This window comes from Rhinatrema bivittatum, chromosome 14, assembly GCF_901001135.1.
Source record: "Rhinatrema bivittatum chromosome 14, aRhiBiv1.1, whole genome shotgun sequence".
Taxonomy (NCBI): Eukaryota; Metazoa; Chordata; class Amphibia; order Gymnophiona; family Rhinatrematidae; genus Rhinatrema; species Rhinatrema bivittatum.
The window spans coordinates 21,310,008-21,333,412 of NC_042628.1; the positions used below are offsets into that span (position 1 = coordinate 21,310,008).

The 23,405-nt window shown below is 40.2% G+C and overlaps 1 protein-coding gene across 2 annotated transcripts in view; it reads right to left on the minus strand.

Moving 5' to 3' along the window:
* LOC115076056 (multidrug resistance-associated protein 1-like) overlaps positions 1-23,405 on the minus strand; it is a 108,209-nt gene that overhangs the window by 26,910 nt on the left and 57,894 nt on the right. The window contains exons 13-23 of one of the 2 annotated variants that reach the window (XM_029577160.1): positions 22,476-22,622; positions 21,628-21,715; positions 20,153-20,222; positions 14,155-14,281; positions 13,489-13,665; positions 12,401-12,568; positions 10,186-10,363; positions 9,208-9,234; positions 6,944-7,022; positions 6,277-6,403; positions 4,200-4,407 (exon numbers count right to left, since the gene is read on the minus strand). In XM_029577160.1, the coding sequence (XP_029433020.1) occupies positions 4,200-4,407; positions 6,277-6,403; positions 6,944-7,022; positions 9,208-9,234; positions 10,186-10,363; positions 12,401-12,568; positions 13,489-13,665; positions 14,155-14,281; positions 20,153-20,222; positions 21,628-21,715; positions 22,476-22,622 (1,396 nt within the window). The remainder of the gene's footprint in view (positions 1-4,199; positions 4,408-6,276; positions 6,404-6,943; positions 7,023-9,207; positions 9,235-10,185; positions 10,364-12,400; positions 12,569-13,488; positions 13,666-14,154; positions 14,282-20,152; positions 20,223-21,627; positions 21,716-22,475; positions 22,623-23,405) is intronic. The other variant, XM_029577161.1, reaches the window with a different exon arrangement.

Genomic DNA, 23,405 nt, shown 5'->3' on the forward strand with positions numbered 1-23,405 from the left:
TATGGCAACTTAAAAAAAAAAAAAATCTCTTCTCGTAACGATAATACAGCAAAATAAGACAGGAGCAAGTGTCAAACAGTATATTTACATATTACTCAAAAAACATTTTATTTTATAGCGAGATATACAAAAGCCTCAATACAACATTTTCTATAATACTTATCACAAGCTTATGATTTAGGCTCCCATACCAAGTGATGGATTTAGGACTCTGCTGCCCCTAGGCACTGTTAGTGCTGACATCCATTCCCCCTGGACAAGTGACAAAAGAGCCGAAGGTCTAAGGCATAACCTTTGTTCCAGGCTCACCTCCTCCTCTCAAGTCCCTGAATGTCAGAAGGATTGGGGTTGGATTAGGGAGCAGAGTGGTTTTTCTTTGCTCCCTGTATGTTTCTTTCACCCCTCTCCTTCTGTACCCTGCATAGGACAGGAGGGGGAGGGACAGGATTGGAATAGAGTAGAACAGTTTTTCCTTGCTCTGTCCTTTCCAGCCTCACTCTTCCCCTCTCTGCACTGGGAGGGGAGGGGCTGGAGCAGGAAGCAGAAGAGTGTTCTCTGCTGAGTGAGATTAAGCAGAGAAGGTAGGTATCAAATCTTCAAATGGTCTGCTGCCTCCCAGATTTTTGCCACCCTAGGTACACGCCTAGTGTGCCTATTGGAAAATCTAGGCCTGCCCATGCCAACTTCAGCCTGCCAGTATTCTGTAACAAGCTAACCAAAATTCACCAACTCTCCCCTTCCTCTGAACAGGGAACTTTCTAGGACAGTATGATTGTAAATAATTAATTTGAACAACTAAATCAATAAGATAATGAAAAAGAAAATTTACCAGAAATAGCGAACATCTTCAATAAACTATCAAATTTACATGAAAAGACCATCCAGTTTGGCAGCATGGACAGGTTCTAGACTGGTCTAGCTGGACTCAAGGATACGAAATTATCCAGCAAGTGTAAATTTCTCCTTCCTCTTCACCCAGCCAGACCAGTCCAGACATACCGAAGCTACTTTTGCACTGGGCGGATACTGCCAAACCCACTCGCAACACCTCCAAGCCAAAAGAAGCCTCCTCCCTGGCTCTAATATACATATAATGCTTTAAAAAAAACAAACAACATGGCAACCAAGAGGCAGCCTTACACATCTCCGTTTGTGAAACCAAACAAAGCTCAGCCCATGAGGTACCCTGAGCCCTGATCGAATAAGTCATCAATTTCCTAGGTAAGGTTACACTCGTCTACATAGGCTGCTATAATTACTTTCCTTATGCTTCGAGCCATAGATTTCAAGACCGCCTCACCTCTCTTTGGTCTTCCATACAGAACAAATAAAAATGATCCAACTTTTTGAAATTGTTCATGACTCCGATATCTTAAACACATTCTTCTTACATCCAAAATGATGCAGTAGTGTAATCTGTTCCACAGTCCTCTCAATAGAAAAAAGGCAAATCACCTAAGATGAAAAGAGGAAACTATCTACGGAAGAAAGGCACCATGCAAATCCTAACCATTTTGTTGGAAAGCACCAGAAAAGCCTTCTTGCAGGACAATGTTTGTAACTCTGAAATCCATCTAGCTGAACAGATAGTCACTAAGAACACAGTCTTGATGGAAAGGAGCTTTAGGGTAGTCCTTTTCAGAGGCTAGAAAGGAGATTCTGTGAGGTAATTAAGGACCAAGTTCAAAATCCATGTTAGAACAGGGTACCTTCACTGGAGGACTGAGGTTCTTTACTCCCCTGAAGAAATGGGAGTAAAACACCTCGGATGTGAGGCAAGAGGTCTACAAACCTTTCTTTGCTGACAACCTTCCGTCAGTGCACCAGTCCTCAAATAAATTTCCAAACTCTCGTGTATGCCAGGGATGTAGAATACTTCCTGGAACTTAAAGTTTGTACCACTCCCCTAACTAAGCAATCCCTCATAAGGGCAAGCCATAAAATAGAAGTGAGCCAGATCTTCATACTCCACTGAGCCTTGGGACAAATTCCTTGTCCTGTACCAACCGCATTGGAGATCCATCCAGCAATTGACCAGATTCGCATGCCAAGGACATCTCGGTCAGTTGGGTGCCACCAGGATCACCAGACCCCAAAGCCTGAAAATCATCTGAACAGCTCTGCTCACTAGTGGCCACAGAGGAAAGACAAAGCTGTTTGTCCTGTAGCCATAGATGAACCAATGCATCAGAGCCTGACAACCCATTCTCCTTCCTTCTGTTGTAATGTCTTCACTTTGGCATTCTTGCTGGACACCATTTACTCCATTACTCAATCTCCCCATCAAAGAAATATCTGAGAAAAGGCCTTTGCCAAAAAGAGCCCATTTCCAGGAGTCTAGGGCATTCTAGCCAAGATAATCTGTCTCAACATTCTCCAAATCTACTATATGTAAGGCCAAGAGGGCCTTAACGTTCTTCTCTGCACATTCTAATAGGAAATCTGCTTCTGTTGAAACCAGAGGACTTCTAGTCTCCCCCACTTGACAGCTGATGTATGCCACCGCTGTCACATTGGCAGTATCCTCACTGCACCTCTTCTTTGGAATAAGGCAAAGTCAAAGGCGGCCAATTGGATTGGTCTCCAATCTGTTGATGAACCATTGCATTTCTGAAAACAGCCACATTCTCAGCACTAGCTAGCTCTGACGCTGACCCCCCCCAGCCAGAAAGGTTGGCATCCATCAGAGTTAACCACCGAGGAAACTCGAGCTCCACCTCATTCTCTAAGTTTTCAAGATGCAGCCACCAATGCAGGATGATTCCGCACTGGTTTTGGGACTAAGTCTCAACTGGTAGTTGGGAGACTGTAACAAAAGAAAAAAAAAAAGCGCTCTAAGTTTTATATGAGCTCTCACCAAGGAATCAAATCCAAGGCCACTGTCATGGATCCCAGCAATTGAAGGTAGATCCAGACTGTTGGCCTGCATTTTTTCATTAATGTTTGAACCTGACCTTGAAGCTTCTGAATCCATTGTCCTGTTAGTCAAACACTACCTCTCTTCATGTCAAAGAGAGCTCCTAAGTTCTCCAGAGACTGAGATGGCTATAACCTGTTTTTGGCAGCAGCCAGCTCTTGCAACAACTGCATGACTAAAGGTCAGAGCAGGTGGCAAGCAGTGCAAGGTCAGAACACTTCGGTTCAAAGCAAAAACAGGAATGAGAAAAAGCAAATACTTTGGTTCAGGGATAACAGGACACGTTGCTCAGGCAAGTGTGGTGAGTTGGGCTTCCTTAGATAGTGCTTATATCAAGCTGCTCCATAGATCCTTTCTTTGGGCCCTATAAAGCTTGATACTTTCTGGGCGCATCCCTAGTCAGCTGCAGGATGCAAGGCAGGGCCAGGATGCCATGCTGGAAGGCCGCAGGAGAGAACAAGACACCAGGTCAGGACCTGGACAGAGAGGTACCGAGAGCTGGCTGCAGTGCAAGCTGCTGGGGTCAGTTAACACAGTACACCAGAATAACTCCTTATAAAAATAGCATATCAAGAACAAACACGCACGTTGTAACAATAACTGCCACATCAAAACATAACAGATGCTTCGACTCAGGTGGCACCCTCAGGGGTATAGGACGGAGTCCGTTAAAACTTCTCTGTCTCCATCTGCTGGAGGGGAGGCAAAACCCAGGAGCCTGGACTGATCCAGGTACGTACAGGGAACAGCAGCAATTACAGATAATTAAAAGGTTGGTATTCAAAAGATTTACCCAGAAGATATGGAATATAAGATTTTAAATACTTTTTTTTTTTTTTAAACAAATACAAATTGATTGTAGCCAAGTAAATCTTACACATTCAAAATTCACCCGTCTCCTTGCCAACTTTACCTTGCTAAATCCGCACAAGTATAAATTTTGTGCGGGTAGTGATTTTATCAGGTAAGAAAGGAGTCAGAGTGGACTTTTTAAATTTAGCAGGTAGTGGGATATTCAGTGCTACCCAGCTAATTCGACATGGGACAACTCTCTGCATACTTTCCCTATATTTACCCACACAAAAAGCACTCCCACTGTGCAGCATCAGCACAGTAACGCCCTCAACCCAGACTGTCCTCTTTTGGAGACAGGATGCTGGTGGGCTCGATAGGACCACAGGTCCGCCCCCAGCATACCACCTTATATTCTTAAAATGCGTGGAAATGGCATTTAGAGCTGCACATAATATAACTAATTGCAGGTGGAGATTCCAGGACATACCTTGTGAAATTCCCAAAGCTCCATAGACCGCCAGGCGAATTTTAGTATACTGCTGGGTCCCATTGACCACCTTATCGTCCGTCCACAAACTCAGCCAGTAGTTTGACGACAAGGAGGCTATGTGATTACACATAAAAAGGAAGATGCTCAAAAAAGCGATGAAAAGTCCAATAGCTTTCATATATTCCCAAAATATTGCCAGCCTTACCTGCAAATGCAAAGAGGACAAAAATAACTTTAGAAAATAAATTACAATACTGCACTAAGTTCGACTAAAGTATCTAATACACAATCATCTGGAGGTGGCACGTGAGCTAATATGGTTCCCCCCCCCCCCCCTTTTTTTTTATTTTATTCAAGATGGGCACAGCAAAGAACCTGGGTTCATTCTGCATAACTAGTACCCTTTAACTGCATGCCCCTGGTAGGATTAACAAGGACCATAAGGTTTATGATGGTGCAACTATATTACATAGTATTAGTACAACCACACAGCTGCACTAACCAACCATCACAATCGACATTCTGTTTTATAATCGGACCCTAACCTGCTGACAGAGGGCTAAACAGCTGGACGAAAACATTGCTGTGGTGGAAAGGGTTACCAGTTAGCTGGCAAGCCCATCAGCACATTCCTAAATAAGCCATTTATTGAAGCAAGAACAGGACCATCGACATGCGTGGGAAAATAAGCATTTACTTTTTTTTTCAGGGTTTTTCTCATTTCATTTCTGTGTTTCAAGCATGCTAAGTAAAACCATTTAGCGTGCACAAAAAAAAAACCCAAAGAAAAACCTGTTTCAGATAAGAAACAATATAAAACAAATGTTGGCACTTTTCAGTATCATTTTAAATGTCCACACCATCCCCACAAAGTGTATCAAAGCAGGATAAATAGTTTACTTACAACAGACATGCCTCAAATTGTTCAAAAACAGTATGCGAGCAGTAGCAAGCACTGCATTTCATCTTACAATGTGCTAAAAAAGCTACCCTACATCTATAATGCAGCTTCCTTTTGTTGGCCAGAGAAATTGAGTTTTGCAGGATTCACAAGCACAATGTTATGCTTATTTGTCCAAACCAGCTGGATGGTTTTTTTGAGCTGACATATGCACAAAATATTGTGCAATGCATGGAATTTCTATCCCGATCAGATCCATAACCAACTAAAATTTGACAATTCTAAATACTTACGAATTGCAAAACTGCCTACTTTTGCCCAAAAAATGTGATTGCTTTCATTTTTCATTCTTTTGCAAAATGATTATTTTTCAAATCTTATTTCAATTTCTCATTTAATTTTAAAACAAAAAAAAAATGGAACTTGATTAGGAGTTTGGAGCAGAGAGAAAATTAACGTACTGTTTCTTCACCAACGCATACCTTGGGCTAGTGAGAAAAACGTTTTTTAAGCAGATTCATTTGAGTTTTCACAGTATTTTCTCTGCTAGAACCTGTTTTAGTTTATTCCTCATCACCAAAAAAAAAAAAAGTTATTCTGAAAGTAAGAACTACACTCAGAATAAAATAGATGGTTAAATCGGAGAACCACTAGGAGGCACCTTTAAATTGAATTTTTTTTTTTTTTTTAATACACACATATACATGTGATATGTCTTTCGTAAAACCCTTATAATTCTGGCTACAAAAAATTTAAAAAAGGTCTTTCCACTGTCAAATAACGTTTTTTACTTTTTTTTTGGTTACATCAGTCAAATCATCACACACACATACTCAACTCCAAATAATCTTAACTATCAGTCCTCTGGCTATAGAGAAACCACTGTCATATGCCACATTTCTGGATAATTTTGATATTAATCCAATAGAGTTATTAAAGCCTACGAATAACCCAGAGTAGTATCTCAATTTAAGAAAATATTTAAAATCATCCCTCTCGGTATTTATTTTACTTTTAGAGGGCTTGAGAACATTTTTTAAAAATTAAAACAAAAACCAAAAACAACCACCCACCCTGGGTACAACTCCAATTTGTTTACTGAATCTGAAAATAGATGGACAGGTGACCCCCCCCCAGAAGGTTAAGTAGTAAAAATAAATTGTATCCTCGTACTCTCCCAGTCTTGGCCTTGTCAGCTTCCGTCAACTTCCAAGCTTCCTTCTCGGTGGACTTCTGCAGGTCTGCAGTGCTATTCAGATGCAATGATTTGCTGGTTTCCGATGAGGAACTCAGCTGCCTGCTGTAAGAGAGAGAGAATGCAGCAGCTAAAGCAATTCTGTTCTTTGTGCTGAATCAATAAGGAGCTTCTCTCGTTATTAATATCACTACCAAAAACAAGAGGGTGTAGGTAGAACAAATAAAAACTAAGGTTTCGGCGGTGGTTAAGTCGCCATTTTTTTTTTGTCTTCGCCAGATCAGGCAGTTGCAGCCTTTCCTTGCAAGGAAGGATCCGACTACTTTTCTGCATTCATCAATGACCAACCACTGTTTGCAGAAAATAGGTGGTTAACACAATACCTTAACCACGGCATCTTACAATGAGAACCCTATGGCTTTCGGCATTATATTGTGTGTGCATCCAAAGGACTGCACAGGGATGGTACGAGTGGATACTTCCAACAGTTGGGGGGGGAATGGGGGAAGAGGAGGTTGCCATGACTATTTCAGTATTTAAATTTCTAACCACTATTTTTTTTTTTTTTTTGTTATAGCAAGACCTCACTATAAGAAAGCTTTCAAAAAACTAAAAACCTAGCACAATGAAAGATATAATCCATACTTGAGAAAGTGCTTCTCAGATGATTCATTCACTAGAACCCCATTTTCCATGTGTTTCAACTCTGTCGGACTATTCGCATCTGCAACAAAAAGGAAAAAAAACTGCCCTGAAAGACCCAGCATGGGAATTGCAGGTGGATAAGGTAAGCTCAGAACCTAAGTCACCCAAAAGGCAGAACTTCCACAATGCAGAAATCTTGCACACATGCCATGCTTCAATCCCTTTAATATGCTGAAGGGCACTGCACTCACGGTCCCTCCTTTGGCCTCAGTTACTAAAGACGTTTTTCTCTTAAATGATCTTAAGAGGTCTTCCTTTGTCATAAGGAGGATCATCATTGTGGTTTATTTGTTTTTTGGGGTTTTTTTTAAAATAGCCAATAGGCTTCCATCATACACAGAAGATCATTATACCTTAGGTATGATAGAAGCCTATGGCTGTTGAAAGATCATGGTTTGGTTTTTTTTTTAAGATGGAGAAGGAAATTGGGCCCAGCACTTATTAAAAAAAAAAAAAAAAAAAAAAAAAAAGACAGCTGGGAAGGGTAGAACTACTTAGAGCTATGCACACTCCAGACTGAATTATGAATTGCTTTCTACAAAAATTATGTGCTTTCCATCTCATTTATTCTTCTCTTGTATGTAGTTTCTTCACACTGCTCCAGAATCCTCCCCACTTTAGGTCCCATTATAAAAGGTTTTACTTATCTTGTCCAATTCCAACTACATACAACAGCGATTAACACAGAAACAAAGAATATGATAGCAGATACATCATAAGGCCCATCTAGTCTGCTCAATTTGTTTTGTTTTATGTTTGCATGTCTATATATCTCAGCTGATCTCTGGCTCTCTCTCCACTTCTTCACAACTAAGGATTTTCTGTGCTTACCCCATACTTTAAAAGTATCATTTAAAGCATGATTAATGACAAAGCATACACTAAAAAGTATTTTGCCTTTAATCCCTAACTTGATCTTATACTGTAATAAATAACAAATTGTAAGTGTTGTAAATTTGTAAGCCACCTTGATATAAATTGAGAAGCAATATAACTGTTAAATAAAAGTAAATAATGTATCACAGTTATCTTTGTTCTGTCTACATTAAGCTTGTTTGCTCTTTTGCACACTATAAAACTGAACAAAGCTGAGCATTGGGCTTAATTCTATTTTCCCCATTTACTCCGAAAAGAGGAAAAACCCAAGTCGCACATAATAGCTTTCAGACTCTGAGAAAGTTGTTTTGTATACAGTAATATGCATGCTTGTATGTTGCATAAATATACACCCCTCTTCCAGAACTAAGAAAAACATCTGGAAAATAAAGGTATTGTGTTTGAAAGTGTAAGAAATCAAGCAAAATGTTATTCAGTTTTAAAAGAGAACACATTTAAGAATGCACTTGCTGCGTCAGACTTGGGTTTGATTCCTGACTCAGATCTTCCATTTCCCCAGGTCAGCCAGGGCTGGGGATACTAAGGAGGCAGTATTCACAACCTCTGGCCAGGGGTGGGGATGGGGGTGGAGGGGAGGGGCAAGGTGTTTGACCTCAGTGATCCACCCCAATATATGTAATGTTTTAGTAGTAGGAAAGGAGGGAAAAAAAAAAAAAAAGTCAAACAGGCTGAAAAGGGGCCTATTTTACTAAGGTGCATTAACATGTGGGTTCACAATTAAATGCATTAGTGCAGCAAAAATGGAAATGTATGAAGTTTGCAAGTTCCGCATGTTATTTCCCCACCCCTAAACCTAGAGCAATGCAAGCAAGGTAATGAGCTGTCCTGCATGCAAATTCATGTAACGGCTCATTACTATGCAAGCAGAACGTGCTTTGCAGTAAACTTTACAAGCCACATTAATGCGCCTAGCAATGCTCCCAGGACTGGTATTAAAGAGGCCGCAAGGCACTTGAAAATCCCTGCTGCCACTCCCCACCACACCCATTTTTTAAAAATGGTGCCAGCTGACCCTAAGCGATCCCTTTGTCCCAGTCATGTGGGGGACATGTTCGGACACCGGATAGCTTACTCATGCTGCATTCCATTCTGCACCGGGGCATTGTGCAATTCGTTTTCAGTACCTCAAACAAAACAAACTGCACAACTAACCTTCCTCCTCGGCTCCTCCCCCTATACCTGTGTCCATGACAGCAGAAAAGCAACAAGTAAAGAGAAAGATTACACGTCAAGCTGAACCATTCTACGGGAAATCTACATTTACTACAGATGCAAGCAACCTGAAACTAGGTTACACAACAACCAACCTTCCTCCTCTTCTCCTCTTTTATCATCTGTGTGTTCAAGGCAGCAACAAAAACAAAGCACAAAATGGTGATGAAAACAAGTATTACAAAAAATACTCCACTTTAATGTAATAAATGGCTACAGTGGCTAAAAATTCTTAAACCCTTGGTAAAATCCAGCTTGAATCTGGCTAAATTAAGAGCTTCGCAAACCTATCCGGTCTGTGGTTCATTCAAAAGTGAGGGTCCTAGGCAGTGAAACCAACTTAGGATGGCAGGGGACAATATCAAACTCACGTTTGCCTATACAAAGCTATCTATACAGACTTATGGCACAAATAATTCTAACTGCTTGGCCTAAAAAAATAAAAATAACCTATCTATACACACACACACCTGTGGAGTCAACTGCAATAGTGCTTGTGAATGCAAAGAATAAAACAAAAAATAAAGTCCTCACTTACTCCTAGAGTGCTCCTTTAAAAGTAATAAGAACAAAAAACAAAAATGAATTAACAGATCCTAGGCTGACTAATGATGTAGCTAATCCAGCAATAGAAAAGGCTGTGCAACAGAAATTTATGTTAGTGCATGTGAAAGAGAGCCATTGCTTCAGACCAGCCCCATATTCTGGCTGCAGCTGAAATTCAGACAAACATGGCTGAGACATCACAGAACAATGGGCTGAAGCGCAAGACAGATGCTGCTCCTGGAGTGACCTCTACTGGCCCGGAGGCCTCCAGCCTCCGAGGAGACTTCCGCCCTCTTTACCCAGCCTATGAGTGAAGAGAGTCATTTAGGGTCGGGTCTGCAACGCAAAGAGAGCTAAGCAAGCACAGCCAAGCTTCTCTGTGAAAAAGGATGAGCAAATTTGTTTAAAAAAAAAAAATTGCCCTCTTCACGTTTGGCGCCATTTGTTTGTATTGTAATTTACAACCCAGACAAAATGGCTACTGCAGCCCTGCTGGATGGGAGAAGTGCTACTCCTGAAAAACTTACCTCCACTCTCGGCACCCTGCTCCACGCTGGCGTAGGTTCGGAGAAACTCAGCAAAGGCTCCATCTTGCATCAGCAGGTCTTGATAGGAGCCCATCTCTGTTACTTCACCATCAACCATCACTATGATGGTATCCATGTGAGGCAGATAACTGACCCCATGAGTCACCAGAATCCGAGTCTTAAAATAAGAATAAAAAAAAATAATAATATAAGGAAGTTCTAAGCCAACTAATTCTCTCTCTCCAGCCCAATGATGGCATCCATCTCAAATGTTTATCCACAGCAATATGAAGGATTAAATCTAGGCTTATAATTAAATTTAACATCTATTTCCAATATTGTTGAAGTTATCTTAACACATTTTGGGAGCAATTTTCAAAGGCAGGTGCATAAAACTTGGTTGTATGCATCTTAAGTGGCTCTAAGAAAGCCCTGGCAGGCATGCACGTGTAGCAGTACAAGCAGAATATGATTTTGCACTTTCTTGTATGCTCTTAGAACCCAACAAAAAAAAAAAAAAAAAAAGGTCCATGGTACACTTTGTGTACATGTTAAGTGGATGCAAGGAGATTTGGAGATCTGTATCTTATAAACCATGTACCAGAAGTCACACAGTTTATAAAATACCACATATTTCGGCCCAAAAGTAAAACACACGTTTCAGCATGTGCATATATTTGTAATGCAGAAACTCACACACTTTTTCTACCCACTTTATAAAAATGTCAGTATATTTTATGCACATAATTGTAAGAATGGGCAGATAATAACCCAGAACTCAGTACAGAGACGGGTATTTTATAAAAAGGTATGCATGCATTCTACTGCTGAAAATACCTGCATGCGTATTTGAAAATCGCCAATTCACTAATACCTCCACCAGTTCTTCCAGACCTACACCCCCCCACCCAAAAAAAATACTGCAGAAAAAGGATAAGTCCAATTTCCACCACACTAGTTAATTAGCAGGTACAAAAATGGTCAGACAAGTTTGTGTACTTTTGAACCCTGCCTTGGACTACTTCTAAACCACCCCTTTTCGCTGTTAACATTTAGACACAACACTGGACGTACGCGAACACTCTCCCGGCTTTTAGAACAGCACAGATGCGTGTACGTGCTCCTTACCTGTGTAGATACTAAATTTTTTTTTTTTTTTTTTTAAATTCTTTATTTTCATTTTTGAAATTATCCAAGATATATCTCTTTACAGAAAATCTGATGTCTAATACAATGAAACTGATGAGGAAGAACTAAAATACATGAATACTTCTTATTATTATTATAGGATAATAAGGAGATGATAAACAGAAGCATTTACACAAGAAATTAATACCATATTTATCAAATTGTGACTCACTAACTGAACATTCCATAGAGCCCTTTCTTATTCTACTCCAAGACTGTGGTAGATGCTTGTGGTGGGTGAGCAACCAAGAACTCCTTCAACTGTTTAGGCTCTAAGAATATATAACTATTACTTTTGTAAGATATGCAAGCTCTACAAGGGTATTTTAAGGTAAATCGGGCCCCAATCTTTATTAAATCAGTCCTCATTGAAAGAAATTCCTTACGGCGTTGTTGTGTTGGCTTAACCACGTCAGGATAAACCCAAATGGGAAAACCATAAAACTTTGCTTGTTTATTTCTAAAAAACATCCTAAGTATATTATTTCTCTCTGAGAGAAATGCGAATGTAATAAGTAACGGTTTCCTTTGGGATATCTCTAACTGCAATGATGATTCCAATAAATCTGTTAAATTTAAAGCCAAGTTTGGCTCCTCCATCTGGGTTACCTGATGTAAGTAATAAGCCTTCACCACCACTGGTAATGCGGGTAGATACTAAATTTTATGCATACAGAGCTTGTGTAACTGAGTTACTTGCAAAATAGGCACTCGAGGACAGAGTTAAGAGGCAGAATCGGGATTAATCTCGATTTTCAAAAAGTGTGGGGGTGCGTGCCATGCGAGGGTTCTAGGCACCCTTACAAATTTTCAAAGCAAACGTCTGCACATAAACCCGCTTTGAAAATTCTGGCTAAAAGGTCTGTGGGTAAAAAGTACCCATTTACTTTCGCCTGTGTAGACTGTATAATAATTACCCTCTTTGGTAAGGACAGAAACTGGTATTTTTTATCTCAACGGGGAAACCTGGATCAGATTCCACAAGTGTCCCTCTTTAGGAGGTGATAGAAATCATCCACTCACCCACCTTGCTTTTCAGCATGCCCTTCGGTCCAACCACTTTTTCAAAGATGTGCTTTCCGACATGGGCATCCACAGCTGAAAGGGGGTCATCCAGTAAATAAATATCAGAGTTGCAGTAAACTGCCCGAGCAAGGCTGACCCTTTGCTTCTGACCACCAGACAAATTCACACCCTAAAAAAAGGGAAAACGCCAACAATGTTCTTTCAGAAAGCTGCATCCCACTGGCAAGAAACCAAATGCGCAGCCCTGTCTGAATCGGAGCATGGCATTGGTGTTCTGCAATGAACATATGGTCAGGCTAGTGATAAATTTCCAGTTAATACTACAGCATTTCGAGGGGTAATCTAAGTACCATCTGATTAAAAAAAGGCAATGAAAAAGGTATACGCACGGTCACTGAAAAAGCTGCATGGCAAAAAGTATCAGGTTTAATAAATATTAGGAGAGTGGCATTGGACATTCTGCATTGCTGGAATTACAGCACAGAATAAATGGAAGGTTTGCCATTTTAAGATTAAAAGGGTTGGGGGAACACAGCCATCATCCAATATCAATTACACATTTTACTGTTAATTCACTGGAGATCTTGAGGGCAAGAATTTCAAGCCTTCAGTTGTCTTCCTGTAATTTACGTAACGAGCCATGTTTGTGCAACAGTGACACATCTAGAGCAGGATCAGATACATTAACTGTAGGTAATCTCAGTGGTTACATCACAGTTACTGTGGACTAAATAGCTGCAGAGCACATGGTAATCTGTAATGTCTTTTCTAACACAGATGCTCCCAGCCGCTCGTGCAGGTTGGATTTACTAATTTTAGCAGACACGGCAAGCATAACTGTTAGGCCATGTATACAGTATATCGAGGGCACAGCTTTCTGCTACACTCGCCTGCTTTGCTACAATTTCTCTTACAGTAATAAAAAAATAAAAAAAAAAGATTGAAGGTCATTAGACACCATCTGGAGCATTGGCCACAAATGCATCCCAAGAAGCACAGCCTGCTCCAGAAACCATCTCCTTAGCCACTGCCTGGAGTAGTGACATTAAACATAGGTTTGACATGCCAGAAACAGCGTGTTTTGGAAACCTTTTCTCCTATTTCCGTTTTGTCCCCAGAAGGCAGGATCTCTAAATCGGGGAGCAGAGCACAGGCCTCAATCACGCGCTTGTAGCGACTGTCATTTACTTCACCGCCAAAAATGATGTTCTCCTTCAGAGAGGCATTCTGTATCCAGGCTTGCTGAGGAACGAAAGCCACTGACCCCTTTCCATGGGGAGGGGGGGGGGGGGAGAAGAGAAAAAAAAAAATCGAAAATGAATCAGACAGTTCCGAATGCTTTGCACTGCATCATGCAGAGGACATCGCATGCAAATTAAATCCACTGAAATCGGAAAAAGAATGCAATGTAAATTCCACAGAACCTAAACATTTCAATTCCATTGTATGCCCAACATTTCTATGCACAAAACATCTTAGTTCTCCTGTGGCTGCAATGGCTTAAAAAAAACAAAGTCCCACATGATTTCACAAGAATGCATGAGAACTCGTTCTTATGGGCCTCCCTAAAGGACCCTTAGGGAGGCCCATAAGAACGAGCTGGCGGCTCGGATTCAGCCCTAATGCGATCTGCTGGAGTGCCCTGTAATCAGGACTTCTGCCCTGGTCTCTCATGTCCCCATCATACGTGTCTGTTCTGTGCCACCTCGGGGGGGGGTGCAGGCCTCCCTGGCATTTACGTTTATTCAGACACACCTTGACACACACAGAGCCTTCTCTTTTCTCCATTTCTCCTAAAAGCGCAGACAGCAGAGAAGATTTCCCACAGCCAACTTGACCGACGACAGCGATCAGGGAGCCTTCAGGAATGCGCAAGTCAATGCTGAAACAAAGTTTACACACTTTAGACTCTCTCAGTGGAAGATATATATATATATATATATATATTTTTTTTTTTTAAAGACTGAAATGCTATAAAGCACCAAACTCCACCCGAAACCCACAGTTAAAGTGCAAAAGTTAAAGCTATGCAATGTACTTAAATGAAGTGTAGAAGGCCTCAGTGCTAACAGCTTTTCCAATCCCTGTCTGAACAGGCTCCAAGGAACTTTGGAATAATTGTTGCTTATTAATCCAGTGGAGTCTGCAACACGCAAGGAGGGGCACAGCAATGCAGGATTCTTAAAATGTTGCTCTGTCCCGACTCCATTGCAGGAACATTATTAATGACCATCAAGAGCAATTCAGTATACAAGCTCATAGCTACATCTTAAAGCATCAGTGTCCAACAGAACAAAAAAAAAAGAAAAGGGGGTTTGTTGGGGGGAGGGGTTTCACCAGCCTCTGGATGAAGGTGGTTTTTGGTATCAGATTTTTTTTTTCTTTTTTTACATTTTCCTTTTCTTAGCCATTATCCTCCACTTAGCCCATCGGAATTAAAGTTCCGTCAAGATTAACAAAAAAAAAATATGTTGGGAAGTGAGCTAGATTGACTGGTGGTTAGATTGTAAGAGACATTCCTAAATCTGCCAACTTAAAAAAAAAAAAAAAAAACCACCATGCAAAGTTAGAATGTTCCCAGAGGCTATAATACTAAATGACAGCTCTGTATACTCACATGGTAAAACTACTTCTAAATTAAATGATTTTCCATGAGTCACAGCAAGGCACATACCAGCAGAAGGCCTGCTTTCTCCCTAGCAGTGCTCCAAGACCCTGCAAAATATATCAAGGAGCCGCACATTCCCACAACAGCTCCAGGAAGTGCTCCACAGTCACCGAGGAGATATATATATATTTTTTTTTTTCTTTTAATTATTGTTTAAGCTTTCTTCCTGCTCTTTTGGGTTTCCAGCTCAAACCAGAATTACCTTCCACTGAGCTACGGTACCATGAGCAGTCATTTACAACCACAGAGACTTAAAGATGGAGGGGGTTCCTATTGTGATACTGCCCCACCATTCCCATCTAGCCCATTTCACTGCAGCAATAAAACTCTTGGTTCCTTAAAGAACGTGTGGTATGTGTACACTGTCTAATCACACTAGGTTCTGCCACTGTCCAATGACCGAGGCTCTTTCCTGGGCACCGTGGACATGAAAAAACCCGCGCACTTAATGCAAGAGTTTTCTTTGCTTGAATATGCAGAGTACTATTTATTTATTTATTTAACATTTTTTATATACCGATGTTCGTATGGAACATATCGGTTTACAGGTAACTCAAGAACAGAACAAGTAAGAAGGTACATTAAACGAGGGGCATACAGGTGGGGATGGGGGGGGGGGGGGGAGGCAGAAATTAAGGAACAAGCCAAAACACTAGATTTCTAGATTTCTGCTGCTCCACTCTAGAACTATCTTGGTCCCACAGAAAAATGACATCCAAGTAGGCTGTGATACCTTTTATTGGATCACCATAATTTATTCTTATACTGTATATTTTTATACCTTATTTGAAGACAATCCTGGCTTGTGATTATGGTTTTTTTCTAATTTGGTATTTATTGACAGTTTTATCATGATTTCTGGTTGCATTATTTGTACTTTAACAACTCACCTTGAGCAATTTTAAATTGGTAAGGCATGAAGAAATAAGGTTGTTGATGATGAATAGGAATGTTGTACATATCCTGTTTCCTTCTGCAGGACAGGCATACCTAAAGAAGGGATGTACGTGGTCTCAACACATCATCCTTAAGATAATTCCTAAGGCAGTCACTAAAAGATATCAGAACCTGGCCTAGCTCTATAACTGGGGCTAGGTTCACCAAGTTTCTGAACCAGAAAAGTTGATCTCTTTCATTGAAAGTGGATCATTCTCAGAATTGTGTTAAAATGTATTTTCCTATTGACCCCATGGAAGGAAGCCTTAGACCTGCTTGTCTGCCTCTCTCCAGACTACCAGGCTGTTTTCCAGCTCCAGGCCCAGCAGAGACACCCTCACAGCCCTGAGCTGTTCCTGCCGGCTCAGCTGTGACCCTGCCCCCCACTGGCATCATCTGAATGGAGGGGTCAAGAGCCAGTATCAGATACTGTAGGTCCCGCGTGCTGGAGGCATACGTGCTTTGTCGCACACACGAGGGAGCACAAAGAAGTTCCTTTCTGCACTCCTTTATATATGCCGAGTGTTGCCGAGACTAACTTTTGTTTCTGTGGCCCTTGATCATGGAGGCTGGTTCGAGAATCCCGGTGGTTATCAATCGTGGAAGGTATGGTGCTCTTTGCTATACTAAACACTGCTGCCTTACTTGGCGGCCATCTTATCTGTCAACCATTACTTGCTCTAATGCATTTACTTTTTCCATGTCAGCTACAATCACCATCATGCTTGTTAATGCACAGGCAATAAAGAAAAAATTCCAACTCATTTCTGATCTTATTTCAGAAAAGCAACTGGATTGTTTATGCATCACTAAGTCTTGGTTGCTTAATTCCAATCTTGTTACTCAATCTCATTTGTCCAATGGGTTATACTTGTTTCTCACAACCAAGAAAAAGGGGTAGGGGCGATGGTTTACTTAGCTATAAGGACTGCTGGAGTCCCAAGTTTCAGGATCTCAGTGGTGATTCGCCCTACAAATCCTTAATTTTTGCTATCCCTAGTTTTCCCACTTATCTTGTTTACTGTCCCAATAAACTACTACAATCTAATCTTTCTCCTTTTTTTGAGCAACTCCTTATGGCTAAAGTTGACCTTAACAAGATGTTGGTTATTGGTGAATTCAACTTACATGTTAATGTCTTTTCTTTGGCTCCACATTGTGCCTTATTTCTAGAAATTGTCTCAACCAACTCAAACAGGACCACTGTCTTGATTTAGTCTTTGTAAATAACTATTAGTGAATACTGTGCCAAAATCAATTTCCATTCAGGATGTTCTTTAGTCGGAATATTCATAAATTCGTTTTTTGCTAGTTTTTCCATCTGGGGGCACAACAACCATCTAAGATCATTAACCATTCATTTCTGACGTGGACTATACTGAGTTTTATAAGCATATTTCCCCCAGGCTGCTAATTTAGATACCACAGTCTCTGATTTGGATTCCACTATTGTGTCACCACTTGATACATTAGCACCTCAAAAGTCTTTAATTAATCTAAGAAAACATCACAACCCTGGCTCGCTCTGTCTCATAAGACTGCTAGAAAGGTTCTCAGAAACAGCGAGCGCCACTGACGCAAACATCGCACCTCTGAATGTCTCCATCTTTCAAAGATTGCTAAATGATTATCAAATACAAACGTTAGAAGCTAAAAGGAATCACTATTCCAGTAAAATAAGGATGAGTGGCTATACTCCCAAAGCACTCTTCAGGTGTTGCTAAAAAACTCACAGGTTTTTCTTCTAACTCTTCAGTTACATCTGATACTTCTTTTTCAGACTCTCTCTTTAAGCATTTCTTTGAAAACTGAAAAACTTAGTCTGAGTTTCTCCAATGTTCCCCCTTGCACTACTGAACTAGACCTCATACCATGCTGATCCACCTTTTCTACTACATCTCACACTGAAGTTAAGCATCATTTCTTCCATGAATAGAATGGTTTGTCCTGTTAGCAACTGCTCTATTGCCTTATTCAAAGCCACCAAAGATATCATTGTCCCCACTCTTAACTTCTATCATTAACTTGTCTCTTGAGCAGGGTATCCCTCAAGGTTCTGCCCTACCATCCGTGCTTTTTAACGTTTATCTAGCTCCCATCTGTAAATTCTTAACTAGCTTATGCAATGGTTATTAAGATTCATGCAGATAATTTGTAATTCTTTATATGATTTCATGACTCTTCAAATCTATCTCCACTAACACATTGTAGCTTCATCAGAATAAATTAGCATCAAACATGAAAAAAAAAATGAATTTCTTCTCATTCAAAAAGGACACAATCTACACAATTTATGCTCCAATACTCCTCGATCACTCTTGATGGTGCTACTTTTAATATCAACCAAAGTATCAAGAGCCTGGGTGTATGGATCGATCCTCATCTGTTGCTTCAGACACACCAAGTCAGTAATTAGAGCTGGCTTCTATAAGCTTCGAGTCCTCTTTGGCTTAAAACATTTACTACATGACTGAGTTTCACACCATTGTGCAGGCATCTATTTTTCCTCTTGTCGACTACTGCAATGGGCTCCCTGATATCACACTTCAGCCTCTTCAACTGCTTTTGAATGCCGCCGCTTGCTTGATTTCTGGTGTTAAATTTACGTACACACTACACCGATTCTTGTACAGCTACAATGTCTACCATTGTGACAATGTGTCAAATGTAAGACTGGATTAACTCTGTTCCAGTTTATTAATCTTTGTTCCTGTCCTTGGTTAAATGCACTACTGAAGCAGATTGGCAACTAAATCTTGTCAGCAAGGTTCTGATTGACATTCCATCATTAAACAATGCTCGCTTCTGTGTTACTAGGGAGACTGTTTTCTCCATTGCAGCTCCAGTTCTGTGAAATTCTCTCCCTACGGATTTAAGGCTCAGTGTATGCATAAAAACATTTAGAGGTCTGTTAAAAAAAAAACAAAAAACTTTCCTGTTTAAAAAAAAAAAAGCTTATTACTGACTGCAGTGGGTTTATTAGAACTTTAAAGACATCTTCCTAACTTCAGGACTTATGACAAGCTATAGTGTACAGTATGTGTGTGTTATTGTTCAAGCATGTCTGTACAACATTTTTTATTTTATGAATGTTACTTTGTATACTACCAAGACTTTTGCGACAGGCGACCAATAAATTTAATGAATGTAAAATGCTAATGCGTCAGTCGGGCTATGTAAGTCTCATCACACACTGCCACTTTAACCACCCTGGGTTAGCAAGTTTTACAAAGGAAAAAAGTATATGACCGCACAAAGCTTCTACAGTTCTTAAAACAAGTCTCCATGGCCTCCCACCACCAAGGAGAACCAACACGAATTCTGGAGGAGAAAAAACAGAATCTGGGTATTTCAGAGCCAAGTGCCACTGATATTTTGATGCCACCAAGTCTCAAAAGCTAAGCACCTATTAAGCAAAATAGAATAGCTCTCTTCCTTCATACTGAAGAGCTAGTCTCCTGACCATAAATTTAAAAAAGGAATAAAAAGCAGTTACAGTATCACCAAGATGAGGGACTTACGAGGCAGTTAATGTCTGGCCACATGAGTAAGAGATTGTTAGCTTGCATGAGGTTGATCACTAAACCCTAACTATTTTAACAAAATATATAAATTAAGACAGGCAGCCTAAGATGCAGGATTTCCCAAATTTAACTATACAACAGTGCAACCTGCACCCTATTATCTATGCATAATTATTAACAAATCATTCCATTCTGTTGCATCTTCATTTTCCCAACCATGATTCATAAAAAAATAAAATAAAATAAAAAATCAGGTCACTCCACATCTCTTGCAATTAATGTATTTTCCTTCCTGTGTGATACACTAAATACAAAAAGCAAAAAAGTGCGGTCACCCAAGACAAACATCCTCCTCTCCTTGAGTTTCTTAATATAGACGGTAAAATTATCTACTTAACCTAGTCAAAGCCTTACATGATGCAACTGTGGGTGTACTGTAAAGTCATGAAAAGCAATGTGTACCACGCTGATAATTTTCATAGTTCTTACTGAATATAACAACGTGTTACAAAGAGCATAGATACATTTTTTTTTTTTTTAAACCCAGCCCTCTTGCAACTAAGTTTTCCATTTCACTACATTTCATAAACATAGGCCAGTGCTGTCCAAGAACACCAACACTTACTCCTTCACAGATGGGGGATCACTTCTTGACCAAGAGAATGTTGCATTTTTCACAATGATGCTTCCATCCGCTAATAAAAATTCAGAAAACAGTAACTTTCAGTATGAAAACATGAACATGAATTTGGGGATGCTTAACAAGTTTTACTAGCTAGGTAGTTTCAGTTCACATTTTGGCTAGACAAAATGTATTAAATGATGAGGTATTGTGTATAAAAAATGATTTAATTGAATGAAGATGATAAAAAATAGCAATAAAATGGCTTATTATACAAAACTTTACCTCTGCTCTAGACAGTGGTATGTATATATTCTACCCAAGCAGCCAAAAAATATAATTTTATAATTTATAAATATAATTTCTTCCAAAAGGAAGAAGGGGACCCACTCACAGCCACCAACCCGAAACCAGGATCAGCTTTTGCACTTCCTGCTCCTGGCTCCGAGACCTCCCTGGAGCCTCTTTTGAAAATGTCAACTGGGGGCATTTAATCTGAGCTTATGCCATGGAATCCAGTGATGATTAAACCAGTTCTTGGGTCCCCTAGCCACTCTAGGGATGTTCAGGATATCCCTAGAAATATATGTCAGTACAGGAGGTTTAAGAGTCAAATGGATGTATGCAAGCCTCTCCCTAACACTGTCATAAGGGCCACCCTGAAATCCAGTCCAGCTACCGAATATCCTGAGGATTGATTTGATCACTATTGCTCTAAATCCAGTTTTTGAACGGGTTTCATTGGACTGTAATTCCCCAATACAAAAATCCATTCTTGATAAAACAAACGGAAAAAAATGTTTAAATCATTAGAAACATAGTAAAATACACACCACTCACAGAAATCTGCAACGTTTTAGCAGTTCTGAGTGGGAGCTCTTAAATCTAACATTGTCAACCCAATTGTATGTCAAAGTATCCATGTCCAGTGCTGGCCTTCTAGCTCCCATTCCACTTCCCAAGATACAATTTCCAATACCAGGTAGATGAATCACTCGTTTGTGGCCTGGAAGATTTTTGCCTGTTGCACTGAATTCTATACTACACGTACTTTTTCACTGGATACAATGATACTTTCTGCCAATTCTATATTCCTGTGTACATTAAGCAAGCAAAAAAGCCTGCAGATCTGGCCCAACTCCTCAAAAGGACATGAAACTGAGGTTGGCATTGCTAAGGTAGACACTAAACAAATTAAAGCAACTAAACTTTTATACCCATGATTTTTTCAATAGGGCCTTGCAAACTTTCAAAACCCCTACACTTTGTACCATTTAAACACTCTTCTTCCTCTCCAGTCACACAACAATTTAATTAGATGAGAGGGTAAAAAGGACACCAGAAGTATAAATTAAAAAAGAGGCAGTATAAATGATAACAGCTGAGGATAAGCAGAGCTGGAAAGTACGCACTGCAGCTATTTGTGTTCTTCTTGCTTATACTCCACAGAAACGGAAAAGAAAATCTTGTAGACTTACAGCCTTTGATGGAACCTCTGACTATGCTGTCTGGGTCCAGTTCTTCATGAGAAAGAAAAACCCTGAGACGCTTTAGGGAGACGCTGGCCTAAAACATAAAAATTACATGTGTTTTCAATAAGCTGGTATACCGCATGCCGTTAAACTCCCGAAGTTTGGTCCACCGTGCCTTGCCAAGTTCATTAACGAGCTGGAAAGGTTGGCAGTCAGAAAGGAAAAACGGCCAATAGTCCCTTCCTCCCTACCAGCAAAAGACAAATACATCAGCTACATAAAAGCAGATCAAAAGCAGGCAAGAGAGCTTTCGGCTTTGCAGCCTGGTCCAGACTGCCCACTGACACTGCAAGTTTACAAAAAAACTAGCCAAAAATGAATCACAGTTATCTATCAGAGTGACACATTCATAGCAGACTCCGTGGGCGAGGAACAGCTGGAGATGTGTCCCGATCAGAATTTCATCAATCCTTGTGTACCATGTAGACGGCTGGGGTTTCTAGCCAGCCAATTGCATGATTACATAATGATGCTCTTGTGGGGGGAGGGGGGATATATATATATATATATATATATATATATATATATATATATATATATATAAATCATGCTGACACACGCATTGTATAACTGAAGACAACCAGATATTGCATAGGTTAAATGAAAAAAAAAAAAAGTTAATTTAATGTAGTAAATCTCATCTGACTGACCATGTTGCTTTTGAAGTCCAAGGCATATTTTGTTTAATTTAAAGATTTGCTTACAATATTTCTCAAAGCAAGTAATCACCATCCGATGTCCCTCTGAAGAAGGCATGGAAGGTGTTAATGACACCAGTACCTCAAACCGCTTACCTGCACTATGCTGCTGATGACCATGGGGAGCATATTTAATGGGAAGCGGAGTATATTGAATAACGCCAGGGAAACAAAAGCCTTTTCCGCATCCAGAACATTCTTTTCATCTATCAGCACGTAAACAGAAAATGTGGATAAAGCAACCTAGCAAGAGGAGAAAAAAAACCCCCCACAAAATCAGGGCACACATGACTTGGAAAATTCACCAATTTTAGGAGACTTACTGTACCGTGATTTTAATGTGGGAAGAGCGAAATATCATTGGGGGGGGGGGGGGGAGAGACCCGCAATATTTCACCCCTCCAGAGGAAAATATCGCAACAGTGTCACCACATTATTTTATCATAGAAAAACACCACGATAAAAAAAAAAAAAGGCAGCAGAGCCCAAACAGACACATGACAAGAGCCCTCTTTGTACGGGGCTGCCACTGTTTTATAGGGCCACGAGGCCCCAACCCCCTCCTCCCAGGCTCATTACAGTGGGGACCTTTAAGCATCATCCCAGGGACATCAGGATGTGTATTAGCATCCCGGGATCAGAAAACTGCAACTCTTTGAAATGTGTTATAAAAAAAAAAAAAAAAGCAGCCACATTATGTTGAGACCAACTAGGTTATTTTATTTGCATTAGATTACCTATTTCTTAGTTGTTTTGCCTGCATTAATAATTTTATGCATGCAAAGCAGCTAATTTCAATAGGGGCAGATTTCTTTGGGAAAAACACCACACACAATATTGCCATGATGAGAGTATATCACACAAATGCTATTTTATGCCCTTATCATAGCTTGGTAAATCTACCTATTAGATTGTGAAAGAGTAGCTCCTGACAACACAACAGCTTATTCCCAAGGAAGTTGATTTTATTTTGCAGCTTTTCATAAGCCATTTTCCTGGCCCAAGAACACCCAAAGCTGCGAACAA